The sequence below is a fragment of the Acanthopagrus latus genome, chromosome 13, assembly GCF_904848185.1.
Source record: "Acanthopagrus latus isolate v.2019 chromosome 13, fAcaLat1.1, whole genome shotgun sequence".
Classification (NCBI taxonomy): Eukaryota; Metazoa; Chordata; class Actinopteri; order Spariformes; family Sparidae; genus Acanthopagrus; species Acanthopagrus latus.
Window position 1 is genome coordinate 17,782,069 of NC_051051.1, and position 18,894 is coordinate 17,800,962.

Consider the following 18,894-nt stretch of genomic DNA (forward strand, 5'->3'; position numbering starts at 1 on the left):
TTATGCATTTGTGAATCAGAACCCCCCCATGTGCTCCCGGACACTGACATGGCAGCCCACTGCTCCTAGCTTGCGGTGTGTGTGTGTGTGTGTGTGTGTGTGTGTGCGTGTGTGTGTGCGTGTGTGTGTGTGTGTGTGTGTGTGTATGTGTACGTGTATACTTATAATGTGCAGCTAGTGATGGGTTAAATGCAGAGGACAAATTTCGGGTGTGTCTGACAACATAAATCTGACAACATAAAGATTATGCTTCTTCTTTAACATGATCCAGTACAGAGAAGATCATGAACACGTGATCATGAACATGATCATTTGGTTTTTTGGGGTGTTTTTTTCAGCAGTTTGAAGAACAATGTGGCTAGTCCTTCTTACGTTTCAAGTTGCCAAACTCCTTCTTGCCCAAGGTGAAAATGCCTGCATGGGACATTCCACATTCAGAAGTCCAGGTCAGTGAAACTATCAGTGCTCACTCTCATTCTTTTCATCCACTTGCTGCTTTAAATTCCCCTCCTCCCACCACTCTTCTTTCTTTCACAACACTCTTTCCCTGCAATCTAGTAAGCACCTTCACAACTGTAACTTAGCTCTCCGAAGAATGTGTCTTTATCTCTAAATTGAGGTGAGTTAAGCTTTGGTGTTGACAAAGCTTTACAGAAGAGGTTAATGAAGCTAAATGAAGGTATTATTAAGGATTCCCCGAACAAAACCCCTTAAAAAATGGTTGGAAACATAACTAATATTTTCAACTGCATACTACTGTAGCTGGATGTTTTCTCACTGTTTTGCATAATTGAAGTTATAATACAAAGATGGAAATTGCAGCAAGATGGTACAACCTAAAACCAGATAAATGTAGATGTTTCCAGTTAAGGTAAAGGACATGAAACTTTTATCTGGAAATACATACTTTCACATTTTTGAGCACATATTCATATGAAATGGTACACATAAAGCAGTTGATAAACAGAACAAATGTCATCAAAGCGATACTCCAGGGATACATTTTTTAAAGCTGTGGTGCTGTGTTGCTATACTTATAATATATATTTTTTACTTTTACTTTCAAAAATTGATCCTCCCTTTTCATAACTCAAGAAGTCTCTCTCTGTCTCCTAAATGCCCACTTCTAATAAACTCCTTACCTCCTCATTTGTAACAGCTTTTTGTTCAAAATATGTCTCATGCCCAATTCAATTTCTATTTCTTCTCTTTTCTTTCTTTTAGCTCTTTCTGAGCACTATTAGACATCATATAAGTGTTTTTACATTCTGACTAGTACTCCTTTTGACAAATGAACTCAAATTGTGAGAAATCTTTGGAGTAGTGTATCCCTCAGCAACAGCCATGAAAATGTGACTCTGGTCTCACCCCTCACTCTGTTTAGCTCCTTCAGACATCGAGGTACACTGTGGATCTCAGACAGTGGACCTGGAGATCTTCCTGTGTCCCATCTATTTCAATGGATACAACGAGTCACTGCTGGCCCTCAACTCAGAGCACTCCAAACACCAGTGTAAAGGGACTACTGACTGGATGGCGGACCCGCCTGTTGTTAAATTCAATTTCTCCATCACAGAGGGAGCTATCTCTGCCTGCTCCAACCTGCTGACAGTAGGTCATCTAAACTTAAAAAACTAGTCAATCGATGAAAGACATTTAATTTAAAGGGATATTCCGGTGGAAGTTTAATCCATGGTCTAACACACCTTGACACCAAGTAGGACCCCCCTCAAGAGATAAAATTTGCAGACCGCTAGCTTACATAGTTTTAGCATCCTAAGAAACAACCGCACAACAACAATACACTGCAGTAAATGGGTCCAAGTATAAATCGGCATCAAAAAGCCACAATTAATGCTCAGAACAGCACCAAACTTCAGCAACATTAGAAACAAGGTCCCAGCACATATTTCGAGGCATCAAACATTTGATATCAAACCCGTCTTTGTCAGAAAAGATAGACAAAACTCACCTCTCCAGCTGCAGGCTCGTTGTGGGGAAGCCCGGTGAGTCAATTACTGAGCGTAGTAGAGTTCCGCAGCTCAGTGAATATCATTACTGTGGGACTACTGCACTTGGTAATCGACTCACAGGGCTTCCCCACAACAAGAAGGCTTCTCGGGTGGTGAGTTTTGTTTATCTTTGATGATGATGATGATGATGATGATGATGATGATGATGACCACCTAGTGATCATCATCATCATAACCAGACACACAAAAAACATCCACCGTACCAAACTGCCACTCCAACAGGAAGTCTGCCATTTTCATTTTTAGGGCCCGAGCAGGTTTTGCACAAAACTTTGCAGACAGCATCTGTCCACAGAGCATCTGTGAACTCTCCTGACAAAAAGTTATTAAAAGTTTTGATATTCCAAATAATACTCAAGTTATTAAATAATTGCTCAAAACACGAAGTGTTGCATATCTCCACATTGGTCTGTCCGAATGACATGGAACCCAGGTGACTACTTCCCCATGAGCCACTAAGGCTCTGTGAAAAAATGATAAACTTACTTTTTCAAACACCACCTAGGCCATTTGACCAATTTGCAACAAACTTTGCAAGTGTGTGTTTGTCTGTGGACAAAACTTATCAAAAGCTTTCACCTACATCACATCTGGTGGCGTGGTCCATTTTGACACTTCGCTATAAAACCATCAGCTCATTATAATTTCCACATACAATTTGCCATCTACTCCAAATTGCTCAAACATGTAGAGGGTCTTCCCCTGAATACATCTAAATGGCACACTCTGATGGCAGCATGCCCTGATGCGTGTGGAATGTGAGGGCCTGTTCATCGCTGCTTACAGCCTTAATTTTCATATACTTTCATATTTTAATCCAATGCTGGGCCCCTGAAATGAAATTTCATTCTGTGTTCACTTGTTGCACACTGAATGACAATAGAGTCTAAGTCTAAGTCTCTCTATGAGAGTGGACATATACACTTCCTTTATGCAAATATTTGTTTATTTTTATTGCAACAATACAAATCAATGGCAAATACTGTCCAGAATATTCTCCAGAATAATCTCAAAGGTCAAAAGGTCATGATCAAAAAATATGCTGAACAAATAACATGGCAATCCCAACCCCAACAAGCAACATCAGATGGGCATATTGACCTGAATGTAACATTCCTTAGTAATACTAACACAATGTATTGTCCAGCTTCACACTTTTAAAGGTTAACTAAACAATATTCAACACTGACAGTAAATGCAAACAACTTTGTTCTTGTTGAGAGAACCATTTGGCAGGGCTTTGAAGCTGAACTTGTCATTGCCAAGACCCTTTTCTTTATCCATTTCTGCTCAAGGAGATTTGTTTCTGCTGCGGCAGGCCGATGGTCATAATATGTGTGCGTTAATTGCATGTCAAAAAAATTAGCACCATTGGGGCACCATTTAGTTGGTAGAGCAGGCATTCCATGTACTGTGTGTCATTACCCCTCTCTCACCATGATTCCCATTGTCTCTTGAGCTCTTCTATGAATAAAACCACGTAAAGGCCAAAAAATATTTCTAAAAAAAATTGTGCGCCATTAAAAGGAATTCGCGACAACACATTACTATTATGTTACCTTTGACAGCCAAGCATGGACTGGCCATCTGGCATACAGGGCAATGCCCAGTGGGCTGACACATGTTTTTGGGCCAGGCTGTCATAATTTAATCAAAAAAGTATATTATATTATATTATATTATATTATATTATATTATAAATCATTTTTATCGACCGCGACAGCCCATTGGTTTCTTGAAGGACATTTGGCTAACCCAATGAAATCTCTCAGCCCTCATCTTTTTTTTTTTTTTATTTGAATTTTTTTCTAAGAGCACAATTTAGAGGGGGCGGCCCATTGGTCCATCTTCAATATAGACACTGGACTGAACCAATCAGGATATAATACGAAAGCAGCCCCACCCCTTCTCTGCGCTGTCTCCTGTAACTTCTGCTAGTTTAAAAGTGTTGAGCGTGAGGAGTGGCAACATGGAGCAACCACAGAGAAAGAAATTGGGTGTGAAGAAGTTGCCTGCTAAGAGATTAAAGAATCTCACTGTAGATGCCGCAATGTGCAAAGATCACAGACATATTCGCTGGAGGGGCTGCTGTAGCTTCCACGTCCTCTGATCCAGCAACAGCAGGTTAAAGGTGAAGAAAGTTCATGCTGGTGTGTCAGGCTGCGTCCGGTTTGGGCTTAAAAATCCACGGGTCAGGTCAGGTTGTGATTTTCAGGCCCATTAAGAAATCTAATTACATGAGAATGACGAGCAGTGACGATTGATTAGTATCAATATTAATTGCTGTTGCATGCTAAGTAAAATCTGGCAGGCACGGCACCTTATTCTGATAAAATAGCAAACGCTCAAAGCTGAGAAGTGTTGGATGAGCATCAAGTGTCCATTTTAGGCTACATTATAGCATTTTAGATATATAGATTAAAGGTGTGTTTAAAGGCTGCATGGTAGTTTGAATTTGTAGCAACCCTCTATGCTGTGGTTAAACATGTTATGTCAAAAACTGTTTTTAAAGCTACTAAATGATATGTAAAAGCTTTGCAACTAAAGCATTACTAAAGTAAGTGTAAAAAAAAAAGAAAAGTATGTCCACATTGAATAAGAGTAAGACACTGTCAATTGCTTTTAAGACAAGTTGCTTTGCATCATGAGTTCATGAAGCAGCCTGTTTTAGCCTGATGCAAATGCATGTTATCGCTTTTTAAGGGAGGGAGCGCTTATTAACCTGAAGAATTAGAATTGAGCAGCTATATCAGGGAAATTCAGAAAACACATATTAGAGATGATTTCAATAAAAATGATAAAATAATCAATTGAACTAGAGCATACAGAAGTGGTGGAGTTAACAATAGATGCTAAACTTCTGATAGTTGATGATGTATTGTGCTTGAAATAGAATATACCTAACGAGGTAGAACTATGCGTTGAGTAAATTTACTTATTTGCTTTCCACAATGATTATTTGATGTATGGGTGTATCATATTTGTTCATAGGATTGAAAGGGTTTGTGAGCGTTTTTTCCAGTCAAGTGAGTAAACATATGCACACCTCACCACAATTATTAGAACTGGGTTTGGGATAAATGGGTAAAATACATTCCTTCGGGGAACACATACATAAATTACTAGACGGTTGTGTTCCGCTAATTATGAGGGGCTGGTCTAAGCCAAAAATGACAGGGCTGATTTTTTGTCCCAGTCCAGCCCTGTTGACAGCCCTATTAAAGACACCTGAGAGATCGCCACTAACGTAACAGATTCTTCCACGAAACATCTTTTCCTCAAAGGTTACTCAGGAGTCAGGAACTGGGCAGTTTGCAGATTTCTCCAGTGTCGAGTATGTCACCATCTCAGGCATGGTGTGCTCTGAGGATCCCAGCACAGGAGCCATCACGTATCACCAAGAGGTTATGTACAGGTTCTCCTGCCGCTACCCACTACAGTATCTGGTCAACAATACTCAGATGAGTGTGTAAGTGTCTCCTCATGGTATACGCCAAACCTGTACTCTTGCATTGCTAAGATAAATTTAGTTTGGTCCTTTTGTTTGCTGGTGAAATTGTATTCTTCATCTGTATATACAATTTGAGTTTACATGTCTGTGTGCACAGTATTTAACTTTTCATTTGATGTCCTGCTCTGGGCAACAGCTAGTGATAGTAGAGTAGGATTTGGCTTGATGCAACCAAAGCTGAATCAAATGTGATTATTACTTTAAATACAAAAGAACTACAAACAGAAACCAGAATGTTTCAGATCCAAAATCTTGTCCTGATAGGTTACACAATTGTATGCAGATATCTGTTCATAGAGATCACTTGGCCGGTTATGATAAGTGAGAAGTCAGTAGTCAAAGGCATGTAAAAAAGCAATAAATTAGGTTTTTCAAAAATTAAGAGTTCCTTGAGCATGTCACACAAACACATGACCAAATGACGACCAAGGTCCATAAGTCATGTTTCTGATTTCATTTTTCAAAAGGGGCAGAACTTGTCTGTAGATGAATGAGCCTTCACTTAACTGTGTGTAGGATAGTATCAAGTTATTGCCATGGACTGCCCTCCTCTCATGTCCATGCATATCAGTACACCAAAGGCATGCCTTTTACATGGGCCCTAGTTTTCATAAATGTTCATATAATTAACAACATGTTTACTTTGCACATCACAACAACTGTTTTCTTATGATGTCAAATTTGTTTTCTTCTCAACATCATGCATCATGTTTTTCCTGTCATAATCTTCAGTGTAGAACTTCTCATTTTAATATGTTTCTTTTTGTTTGATTGTTTTAAAGAAAGTATCAAGTTACCATATTTGGTTCTGTCTCAAGTAGCCCAGTGTGGTTAGAGGTGTGCGTTACTCTTGTGAATAGTTTTAGTAGGACTTGAGTCTCACCTTGGTGTGTTATTCCCTCATGTATCAGACGAAAAATGACCTGTTTCTTGAAGAGTAGGGTTTTTCCTGTTACAAGTGTTTGTACATTTACTGAATGTATATTTCGTCTCTCCAACAGGTCTGGTGTTAGCCTGGCTGTCAGAGACAATAATGGCAGTTTTATCAGCACACTGAGCATGCAACTGTATTCGGTATGAAGAGCAAAGAATTAATATATAACAATATATCCCACCAATTAACAGCAATGACATTACTGTAACATGCAAAAAAAATCTGTTACAAAAATAATGTATACACTAGGATTTTAAGTTTGTACTTCCAAGTTTCCCCCAAGCCATTCATAAGCCTTCTTTTTTAATGTTGGTGGTTATTGTTGAAATGTTTAAAGAGTACACATTCCAGTCCCTGGTACCACAGAGAAAAGCACTCAGCTTGAGAGAGTAGACCTACTTTGACGAATTATCCCACCCCTACAAAGGTGATCTGGTCTATGAAATACTCACAGCTTTTTACATTGTAGTCTTCATTGGCACAGAAAAACAAGGAACTATTATTTACAGAGAAAAGGTTATCTGAATATGGCCCAGAGATAAATAGCCTTTTTTATGAATTATATTTTGACAGGTCACAGTGGGAATTTACATATGTATATAATAACGTTAATAATGCATGCCTGAATGCCACTTAGCTGCTTTAATTTCAGGGACCTGGTATTGTGTGTGTTAGCTGGTTGTCATGATTTCATAACCAGTTGGTACAGTAAGGTAGCCATTGTTACTGTTATTAGTAGCATCTGTGCTTTCCCTACTCGGACAAGTAAACATTTTTGACCAGAAAAAAGGCCAATAAATATCTAATCATCATTAGATGTTTTTTTTCTGTCAAAATGGCTTCTTTAGTGGATTTTGCCAGGAATATATTTTGAAACTGAAGGCGTTAAGCCTTTACTTGAAAGGAATGGTTCAAAATGTTAAGACTTTCTGGCCGAGAGTTACTTGAAAAGATGGATACCATTCTCTCCGTTTTCAAGATAAATATGAAGCTGGAGTAAGCTTATTTTAGATTAAAAACTTGCTAGCCTGACACTGTCCAAAGGTAATAAAATCCACCTGCCAGCAGTTTTGAAGCTCACTAATTAACACATTCTAGCTCATTTGTTCAAGATGCACAAACATTAAGTTGTAAAAAGAACAACTCACTTGTGGTTTAACAGGGACTCATGTGCTGGACTATTTCTTGGAGGGCATAGTTACTTGTTTGTGTCTCTGGAAACTTCTCATTGAGCTCCTGGTATGAAAATTAATGAGCATATGTTCAAAATACGACAAACAATCTTCCAGGCCAGCAATGCAATTTTGTTCACAGAAATTACTTTGTTAGTAATCTGAAATTTCAGCAGATTTGAGCTAAACCTGCCTTTAACTAAAATTTTGGCCATGAAATAATCATATAAATCATGCTTTGAAGTTGTCTTTATTTTGTCATTCAAATAACTTAAAATACAAAGAAACTAGGTTGAGTATTTTTCAATGTGAATGATGACTTGCTGAATTAAAACTGGGGTATTTGCTACTTGCGGTAGCCCATGTCGGTTTTTGAGTGAGTGATGACAATGCTATTATATTGAAATACTTATCATACTGCACTGCATCATTTTGCCCAGACAACAACTTTGGCTGCATTAGCCCTCACTGGCCCTCCCCCTGGTGTGGAGGGATTTAATGTGATATAGGAACCCAGAGTATATGTATCAATCTAAACATTCTTTCTCTTTATTTCCTTGGCTGAAAGGACAATAATTACTCATCGGCAATGCAGATCCCAGCAGGAGGCCTGGAGCTAAAGACAAGGATCTTTGTAGAAGTGAAGGCATCCAACCTCACTAACAGGTACTTCACACAAGTTTTAGCATTATAAGTATAAAGATCTTATGATTTAAAAAAAGAACATCTTTAAACCTTAATAAAGAACATAACGACATTTCAATTCCCTATATCTGACAGAAAATTATTGCTCTCTTTTGAGCACATGGTAACCCAGGGATACACACTGGATGGAAAACATGTAGGCATACCAACACATCCTCATGCCTAAACAACTGGATAGGTCAATTCCCAGCATTTCCCAAAACAACATGGATCACTGTTCCCAAAACGATCTGACTGATGCAGCCTAAAAGCAACACACATGCCAGACCTTTGCCTTTCTAATTACCTAATTACCTTTGAACCTAACCGTCCACCACTTCCTTCTCCAGCTAACTTTTTCACTATATAACATTTGTCGCTTCTTGCGCCTCTTTGCAGCAGTAATAATTCCAGCCACTAGTGGTTACCACCTAACAACAAACATAGCCTACCTACTGTTTATGATTGTTCTAATTTTTCTGATGAGGATGGGCATAGGCATACCTAATCAAAATTCTTAACAGGTACAAAACCTCACCTGTGCGAATAACTGTAGTTACTATTTACTTTGTAGCTTACATGCTACATCAGAGCCAAAGTAGTGCTTTTTAAAATGCATTTAAATGTTTTTCTGAAAGTTAATTTTATCTGCAATCAGATTACAAAAAAAACAAAAAAACACTGGTATCTGATCTGATCAGCAAGACCAATAAACAGTCGACCCATATCATACAGTATACATGTAAATACATGTGCAATTTACATACTGAGTATGTTTATTGACTGAAAATTACTTTTGGCTACATTCATACTTGAAGTACTATCTTCACTTTTCCTTGAGTATGACTTACATTTTACTGTATAACAAAACTCCTTCTTGCAGATTCAATGTACTCCTGGACCGATGTTACGCAACAGCCTCACCTTTTCCCTGGAGGGGCTGCTGTAGCTTCCACGTCCTCTGATCCAGCAACAGCAGGTTAAAGGTGAAGAAAGTTCATGCTGGTGTGTCAGGCTGCGTCCGGTTTGGGCTTAAAAATCCACGGGTCAGGTCAGGTTGTGATTTTCAGGCCCATTAAGAAATCTAATTACATGAGAATGACGAGCAGTGACGATTGATTAGTATCAATATTAATTGCTGTTGCATGCTAAGTAAAATCTGGCAGGCACGGCACCTTATTCTGATAAAATAGCAAACGCTCAAAGCTGAGAAGTGTTGGATGAGCATCAAGTGTCCATTTTAGGCTACATTATAGCATTTTAGATATATAGATTAAAGGTGTGTTTAAAGGCTGCATGGTAGTTTGAATTTGTAGCAACCCTCTATGCTGTGGTTAAACATGTTATGTCAAAAACTGTTTTTAAAGCTACTAAATGATATGTAAAAGCTTTGCAACTAAAGCATTACTAAAGTAAGTGTAAAAAAAAAAGAAAAGTATGTCCACATTGAATAAGAGTAAGACACTGTCAATTGCTTTTAAGACAAGTTGCTTTGCATCATGAGTTCATGAAGCAGCCTGTTTTAGCCTGATGCAAATGCATGTTATCGCTTTTTAAGGGAGGGAGCGCTTATTAACCTGAAGAATTAGAATTGAGCAGCTATATCAGGGAAATTCAGAAAACACATATTAGAGATGATTTCAATAAAAATGATAAAATAATCAATTGAACTAGAGCATACAGAAGTGGTGGAGTTAACAATAGATGCTAAACTTCTGATAGTTGATGATGTATTGTGCTTGAAATAGAATATACCTAACGAGGTAGAACTATGCGTTGAGTAAATTTACTTATTTGCTTTCCACAATGATTATTTGATGTATGGGTGTATCATATTTGTTCATAGGATTGAAAGGGTTTGTGAGCGTTTTTTCCAGTCAAGTGAGTAAACATATGCACACCTCACCACAATTATTAGAACTGGGTTTGGGATAAATGGGTAAAATACATTCCTTCGGGGAACACATACATAAATTACTAGACGGTTGTGTTCCGCTAATTATGAGGGGCTGGTCTAAGCCAAAAATGACAGGGCTGATTTTTTGTCCCAGTCCAGCCCTGTTGACAGCCCTATTAAAGACACCTGAGAGATCGCCACTAACGTAACAGATTCTTCCACGAAACATCTTTTCCTCAAAGGTTACTCAGGAGTCAGGAACTGGGCAGTTTGCAGATTTCTCCAGTGTCGAGTATGTCACCATCTCAGGCATGGTGTGCTCTGAGGATCCCAGCACAGGAGCCATCACGTATCACCAAGAGGTTATGTACAGGTTCTCCTGCCGCTACCCACTACAGTATCTGGTCAACAATACTCAGATGAGTGTGTAAGTGTCTCCTCATGGTATACGCCAAACCTGTACTCTTGCATTGCTAAGATAAATTTAGTTTGGTCCTTTTGTTTGCTGGTGAAATTGTATTCTTCATCTGTATATACAATTTGAGTTTACATGTCTGTGTGCACAGTATTTAACTTTTCATTTGATGTCCTGCTCTGGGCAACAGCTAGTGATAGTAGAGTAGGATTTGGCTTGATGCAACCAAAGCTGAATCAAATGTGATTATTACTTTAAATACAAAAGAACTACAAACAGAAACCAGAATGTTTCAGATCCAAAATCTTGTCCTGATAGGTTACACAATTGTATGCAGATATCTGTTCATAGAGATCACTTGGCCGGTTATGATAAGTGAGAAGTCAGTAGTCAAAGGCATGTAAAAAAGCAATAAATTAGGTTTTTCAAAAATTAAGAGTTCCTTGAGCATGTCACACAAACACATGACCAAATGACGACCAAGGTCCATAAGTCATGTTTCTGATTTCATTTTTCAAAAGGGGCAGAACTTGTCTGTAGATGAATGAGCCTTCACTTAACTGTGTGTAGGATAGTATCAAGTTATTGCCATGGACTGCCCTCCTCTCATGTCCATGCATATCAGTACACCAAAGGCATGCCTTTTACATGGGCCCTAGTTTTCATAAATGTTCATATAATTAACAACATGTTTACTTTGCACATCACAACAACTGTTTTCTTATGATGTCAAATTTGTTTTCTTCTCAACATCATGCATCATGTTTTTCCTGTCATAATCTTCAGTGTAGAACTTCTCATTTTAATATGTTTCTTTTTGTTTGATTGTTTTAAAGAAAGTATCAAGTTACCATATTTGGTTCTGTCTCAAGTAGCCCAGTGTGGTTAGAGGTGTGCGTTACTCTTGTGAATAGTTTTAGTAGGACTTGAGTCTCACCTTGGTGTGTTATTCCCTCATGTATCAGACGAAAAATGACCTGTTTCTTGAAGAGTAGGGTTTTTCCTGTTACAAGTGTTTGTACATTTACTGAATGTATATTTCGTCTCTCCAACAGGTCTGGTGTTAGCCTGGCTGTCAGAGACAATAATGGCAGTTTTATCAGCACACTGAGCATGCAACTGTATTCGGTATGAAGAGCAAAGAATTAATATATAACAATATATCCCACCAATTAACAGCAATGACATTACTGTAACATGCAAAAAAAATCTGTTACAAAAATAATGTATACACTAGGATTTTAAGTTTGTACTTCCAAGTTTCCCCCAAGCCATTCATAAGCCTTCTTTTTTAATGTTGGTGGTTATTGTTGAAATGTTTAAAGAGTACACATTCCAGTCCCTGGTACCACAGAGAAAAGCACTCAGCTTGAGAGAGTAGACCTACTTTGACGAATTATCCCACCCCTACAAAGGTGATCTGGTCTATGAAATACTCACAGCTTTTTACATTGTAGTCTTCATTGGCACAGAAAAACAAGGAACTATTATTTACAGAGAAAAGGTTATCTGAATATGGCCCAGAGATAAATAGCCTTTTTTATGAATTATATTTTGACAGGTCACAGTGGGAATTTACATATGTATATAATAACGTTAATAATGCATGCCTGAATGCCACTTAGCTGCTTTAATTTCAGGGACCTGGTATTGTGTGTGTTAGCTGGTTGTCATGATTTCATAACCAGTTGGTACAGTAAGGTAGCCATTGTTACTGTTATTAGTAGCATCTGTGCTTTCCCTACTCGGACAAGTAAACATTTTTGACCAGAAAAAAGGCCAATAAATATCTAATCATCATTAGATGTTTTTTTTCTGTCAAAATGGCTTCTTTAGTGGATTTTGCCAGGAATATATTTTGAAACTGAAGGCGTTAAGCCTTTACTTGAAAGGAATGGTTCAAAATGTTAAGACTTTCTGGCCGAGAGTTACTTGAAAAGATGGATACCATTCTCTCCGTTTTCAAGATAAATATGAAGCTGGAGTAAGCTTATTTTAGATTAAAAACTTGCTAGCCTGACACTGTCCAAAGGTAATAAAATCCACCTGCCAGCAGTTTTGAAGCTCACTAATTAACACATTCTAGCTCATTTGTTCAAGATGCACAAACATTAAGTTGTAAAAAGAACAACTCACTTGTGGTTTAACAGGGACTCATGTGCTGGACTATTTCTTGGAGGGCATAGTTACTTGTTTGTGTCTCTGGAAACTTCTCATTGAGCTCCTGGTATGAAAATTAATGAGCATATGTTCAAAATACGACAAACAATCTTCCAGGCCAGCAATGCAATTTTGTTCACAGAAATTACTTTGTTAGTAATCTGAAATTTCAGCAGATTTGAGCTAAACCTGCCTTTAACTAAAATTTTGGCCATGAAATAATCATATAAATCATGCTTTGAAGTTGTCTTTATTTTGTCATTCAAATAACTTAAAATACAAAGAAACTAGGTTGAGTATTTTTCAATGTGAATGATGACTTGCTGAATTAAAACTGGGGTATTTGCTACTTGCGGTAGCCCATGTCGGTTTTTGAGTGAGTGATGACAATGCTATTATATTGAAATACTTATCATACTGCACTGCATCATTTTGCCCAGACAACAACTTTGGCTGCATTAGCCCTCACTGGCCCTCCCCCTGGTGTGGAGGGATTTAATGTGATATAGGAACCCAGAGTATATGTATCAATCTAAACATTCTTTCTCTTTATTTCCTTGGCTGAAAGGACAATAATTACTCATCGGCAATGCAGATCCCAGCAGGAGGCCTGGAGCTAAAGACAAGGATCTTTGTAGAAGTGAAGGCATCCAACCTCACTAACAGGTACTTCACACAAGTTTTAGCATTATAAGTATAAAGATCTTATGATTTAAAAAAAGAACATCTTTAAACCTTAATAAAGAACATAACGACATTTCAATTCCCTATATCTGACAGAAAATTATTGCTCTCTTTTGAGCACATGGTAACCCAGGGATACACACTGGATGGAAAACATGTAGGCATACCAACACATCCTCATGCCTAAACAACTGGATAGGTCAATTCCCAGCATTTCCCAAAACAACATGGATCACTGTTCCCAAAACGATCTGACTGATGCAGCCTAAAAGCAACACACATGCCAGACCTTTGCCTTTCTAATTACCTAATTACCTTTGAACCTAACCGTCCACCACTTCCTTCTCCAGCTAACTTTTTCACTATATAACATTTGTCGCTTCTTGCGCCTCTTTGCAGCAGTAATAATTCCAGCCACTAGTGGTTACCACCTAACAACAAACATAGCCTACCTACTGTTTATGATTGTTCTAATTTTTCTGATGAGGATGGGCATAGGCATACCTAATCAAAATTCTTAACAGGTACAAAACCTCACCTGTGCGAATAACTGTAGTTACTATTTACTTTGTAGCTTACATGCTACATCAGAGCCAAAGTAGTGCTTTTTAAAATGCATTTAAATGTTTTTCTGAAAGTTAATTTTATCTGCAATCAGATTACAAAAAAAACAAAAAAACACTGGTATCTGATCTGATCAGCAAGACCAATAAACAGTCGACCCATATCATACAGTATACATGTAAATACATGTGCAATTTACATACTGAGTATGTTTATTGACTGAAAATTACTTTTGGCTACATTCATACTTGAAGTACTATCTTCACTTTTCCTTGAGTATGACTTACATTTTACTGTATAACAAAACTCCTTCTTGCAGATTCAATGTACTCCTGGACCGATGTTACGCAACAGCCTCACCTTTTCCCATCAACACCACATTTCATGATCTCTTTGTTGGGTGAGTTCTCAGCTTACAGTAATTAAAACTGAAACAATTTGACTCAGTTTCAAATGAAAATATAAAGCTTCTTAGACACAGATATAATACAGATAGTAGTAGTATTTAGCCACATCTTATGGCCTTCAATGCTGAATGGATCATTTATGATGATAGCTCAACTACCCCTCAAGGTAGCTGCTCCATTTCTCATAATCCAAACATGAAGTTCCAACAGGACAGGACAAAACAATCCCCATCTGTGTTCTTCAAGGTGTAACCGTGATGGCCAGACAGTAATGGGAATTAACGGACAACAGCAGAAAGCTCGCTTCTCCTTTGAGGCCTTCCGCTTTGTCCAGTTCACAGGATCAGCTCTCTCCACCTATTATGTTCACTGTGTTACCAGACTCTGTGTGAACTCCTTCTGCCCCACCCTCATTCAGGTCAGATTCTGCCTCCAGTGGCAGCACACATCATTAATGCAATCCTTTTGCCCAACATCCAATGCCACTGGGTTTTTGCATTGGATGTAAACAGTGAGGTACATATCAATCCATTAGACATAATTGCTTGGGATATATATTTTCAATATACAACGAAGCTATGATTGAAATCAGAAGAATTCTTAATTGTTACTGCTACTTCTCAAATAAAAATTTAATTTTAACCAGTTTTAACACTTTATTTGTAATTGTAACTAGGGTGCTTTATTTTTTCTTGGAAACCTATCCTAACCAAAATGACATGACCCGATTCACCTGCAGAACTGCACCACTGACACCAACTCAAAAAGACGTCGCAGCATTGATGACAACCAAGACACCACAGTGAGCGACATGGCCACGATCAGCTCAGGTCCCATCACTACTCGCCAAGACAATGGTGAGCATGTCATTAATCTTTATAGATTTTATTTGTATGCATTGCTCAAAAAAAATAAGTCATATTATAACACCAAATCAGTTAAACTTCAAGGATATCAATCTGCCCATTTAGGAAGCACAGGCGATTGTGAATCAATTTCACCTGCTTTGGTGCAAATGAGAGTGATAACAAGTGAAATGGAGGGGCAAAAGTAAGACAAGCCACATAAATGGAATGGTTTTGCATGTGGTAGAAACAGACAGTTGCTCACTCTGTCACTCTGTCCTTGTCACAAGTAGCATGAGATGGTACCTGCTGGCCCAAACGGTTGCACAGGTAGTCCAGCTCCTCAAAGATTGCACATTCATAAATGTGATCAAAAGTACAGTCTCAAGAGCATGGAGGAGATACCAGGAGACCAGCCATTACACAAGGATAGCTTGACAGGGCCATAGTAGGCATCAACCCAGCAGTTGGACTGGTATCTGCTAATTAGCTCTAGGAGAAGCACGCCAGAGCCTTACAAAATTACCTCCAGCAGGCTACTGGTGTGCATGTTTCTGACCAAACTGTCAGAAACAGACTCCATGAGGGGATGTTATGTATGCATCTGACACCGCCAAGGACTGTCACAGACTGTCCAGGTGCTCAGTGATGCCCTGATCCAAGTCTGGAAGGAGATCTTCCAGGAAATCATTTGCTCATCAAGATCTGGTGTGTGATTAAAGTGTTCCCTTAAGTTTTTGAGCAGTGTATTGTTGAGTATGCTTGATTTCTTTCGTTCTCTCACATGGTAACTGGAGGTATGCAAATACTGCCACCATGGGTTACTTCCCTGTATTCCTCTATTTTTTTTCCAAACAAAACAGATGACAACAAAATGGGACAACAATGTAAGAGTTACTAAGGCTCCCAGCGAATAATAGGTGAAGGATGTGAAGGGTTGGAAGACGAATACTTACCTGGTGCACAAAATGTATTGACTATAACTTATGTAAGAAATTAGTGTGATATCATGCTCCTGTGTGGCCATCTATTCACATTTTCAGGCAGATGACCTGCTGTGTAATCTGTGAGGCCCTGACTGCACATTTATACTTATATCATTCTGGTTATCTCAATAGCTGCAGCTCTTAAGTTGAACAGCAAGGCAGTCAAGTTTTAAATGGCGTGTGGTACCAGCCAGAACATGGCATTTCAGAACTGGACCAAAATGCCTCAGGGCTAAGAATGTCGCTGGCAGCTCCATGTAGATGATGTTATGGTTACATTGTGCAGATGTCCAGACCCCTCCAGCCAAGGTGTGGGAAGTGAGTCACAGGCCGAATGGCAGCACCTGGTATTTGTAGGCTGTGCCTTCGAATGCAAACCTCACATAAAAACTGTTTTTCACATGAAACTAAGCATTTGTGAGATTAACTGTTGTCCCAAATCCCTCATTAAGTGTTAACATTTTGAAGTAACAGGAATTTGTTCAGCATCACATTACTTTTGGATTACTTCTATACCAAACGAGCAAATAAAGAATAGCGAAGAGAAGTATCAATAAGATAATTTTTCAATTATTTGTACTCTGTAAAATATACAGAATGTAACAAATTTGTGTATTTGGTAGACCACTTAACAGACCATTGTTTATTTCAAAGTTGGAATCCTATAAGCAGACCATTTTTGTCCAAAGCGACTTATAGTAATTCATACATACACTGATGGCAGTGGCTGCCATGTAAGGTGCTGATCAGAAGCAGTTTGGGGTTCAGTATCTTGCCCAAGGACACTTGAACATGCAGACCAGGGGAATGAACCAGCGACCTTCCGATAAGAAGACGCTGGCTCTACCCCTGAGCCACAGCCATACTGAAAGTATCTGAAATCTACTTACATCTTTTTTTCTGTTACTTGACTGAAATACAGTTACCCTTTTTGTATATTGCTTATCATGTTACATGTATTCCTTTTACTGCCCAAGTCAGCCACTCACACAACATTAGTCTTCATGCACAAATTATTCAGCTGCAAGATAAAAACAAAACATGGGAAGGAGCAAAGAATGGCAAACGTGTGTACAGAACTAAGTAGCAAGCACTGTGTGTTGAGAAAGCACTGAGCGCTGCAGTCACTCTACCCTTGGAACTTGAGTTCTGCTTGCATGATTTGCAAATCAGGTGAGGAAATCACTGGTAATACACGCCCTCATATGATTGGTCCTATTCAAAGCAATCACACCCACATGGGCCCCCTGAACCCTAACTCTACTGAACACAGTTAAATAAATAAATATTCTACATCAATAGCTTTCATCATGCTCATCAGTATAACACTATTTTTTATGGTTTAATACTTGGTATCTCTTTCCTTTCCAGATTTACAGCAGACTCAAATAAACAGCAGTGTGGTGGCTGTTTCCATTGTAGCAGGCATTGTCGGGTCCATCTGCCTTACTCTGGTTGCTTTCATTGTGTGCAAAGTAATGTACAAATCCAAGATCAGTATTAAGACAACTCTGTCCTGATTCTGTCCTGTTTCATCCAATCATACAATTGACAAGAAACCATGGGAGTATTGAAATAAATGAGTCAAAGCTCTGACATTTGCATTAACAATACAAGTTTCTTGAAAAAGGCGTAAGAGAAGGAGAATATCAGTGAGGTACCTTAAAGGTATACTTGACCCCAAAATCAAATGCTTCTCCTTTTACCTGAATTGCCAATATCAGTTTAGATTTGGGGGGAAGCTGGAGTACCCAGAGAGACACAGGGAGAACATGCAAACTCTGCACAGAAAAGCCCTGTCCCAGCTAGGTCTCAACCCATGACCTTCTTGCTGTGGGGTAGGAGTGCTAACCACTGTGCAAAATACATTTGAAAAACAGCAATGTGTCTTTCCAGAAATAGTGTCCCGGTTATTCAAGAGAATCCACAGACCGCTGCTGTGAGCAGTTTCATGAAGGAGTTATTTTCTCTCTACTCAAATGCTCATGGATGAAAGGCTCATGCTCCTGACAGTGAGGGATGTGAACATCAAGGTATTCTCCTCAGCTGTAATGTTAGCTAATAGGAAAACAAGATAATAGGGAAAAAAGAAAGAAAATAGCTCCTACAAGAAACAATGCAAAGGTTAGTGGATTTTTTTTAGTAAGTGGTTTATGATTAACTATTAATACTTAATTAATGCTACCGTAGGCAAGTAGAATTGCCGCTCATATGATATTCCTGACCTCCTCTAACCCTGACAACTCCTCACACCTCAGGCAAAGGTGTCCTCACATCTTCTCACATCTTGATATGTTCTAATCCATACAGGGATCTTTAAATCTAAAACCTGCTCCAACATAAGTCATACACAAAAACAACAACACTGTACATTCATTCATATAGCCTTGGGACATGAGGGCATTGATCAAGTGTTGCCTGAACAGAGTGATAGATACTGTAGCTTACATTCAGGGTTTTTTTTTTTTAATAATTCTATATCTATTAAGGTTAAGAATGTTTTGCATTTCTAGTGATTGTGAAGGCATTAAACAAAAACATATGGTTATTATTTATGGTGCTTCTTTCTTTTTTTTCTTTAAGAATATATCATAAAACTGAT

The 18,894-nt window shown here is 38.5% G+C and overlaps 1 protein-coding gene across 1 annotated transcript; it reads left to right on the forward strand.

Annotated features, from left to right (window-relative positions):
- The first annotated feature begins 338 nt into the window (after window positions 1–338).
- Window positions 339–18,682, forward strand: si:ch73-261i21.5 (zona pellucida-like domain-containing protein 1). The gene is made up of 9 exons (XM_037118998.1): window positions 339–446; window positions 1,385–1,611; window positions 5,318–5,502; window positions 6,546–6,618; window positions 8,219–8,316; window positions 14,374–14,454; window positions 14,708–14,879; window positions 15,201–15,318; window positions 17,664–18,682. The coding sequence occupies exons 1-9, from the start codon at window positions 353–355 to the stop codon at window positions 17,810–17,812; spliced, it is 1,197 nt and encodes a 398-aa protein (XP_036974893.1). The 5' UTR covers window positions 339–352; the 3' UTR covers window positions 17,813–18,682.
- The last annotated feature ends 212 nt before the right edge of the window (window positions 18,683–18,894 follow it).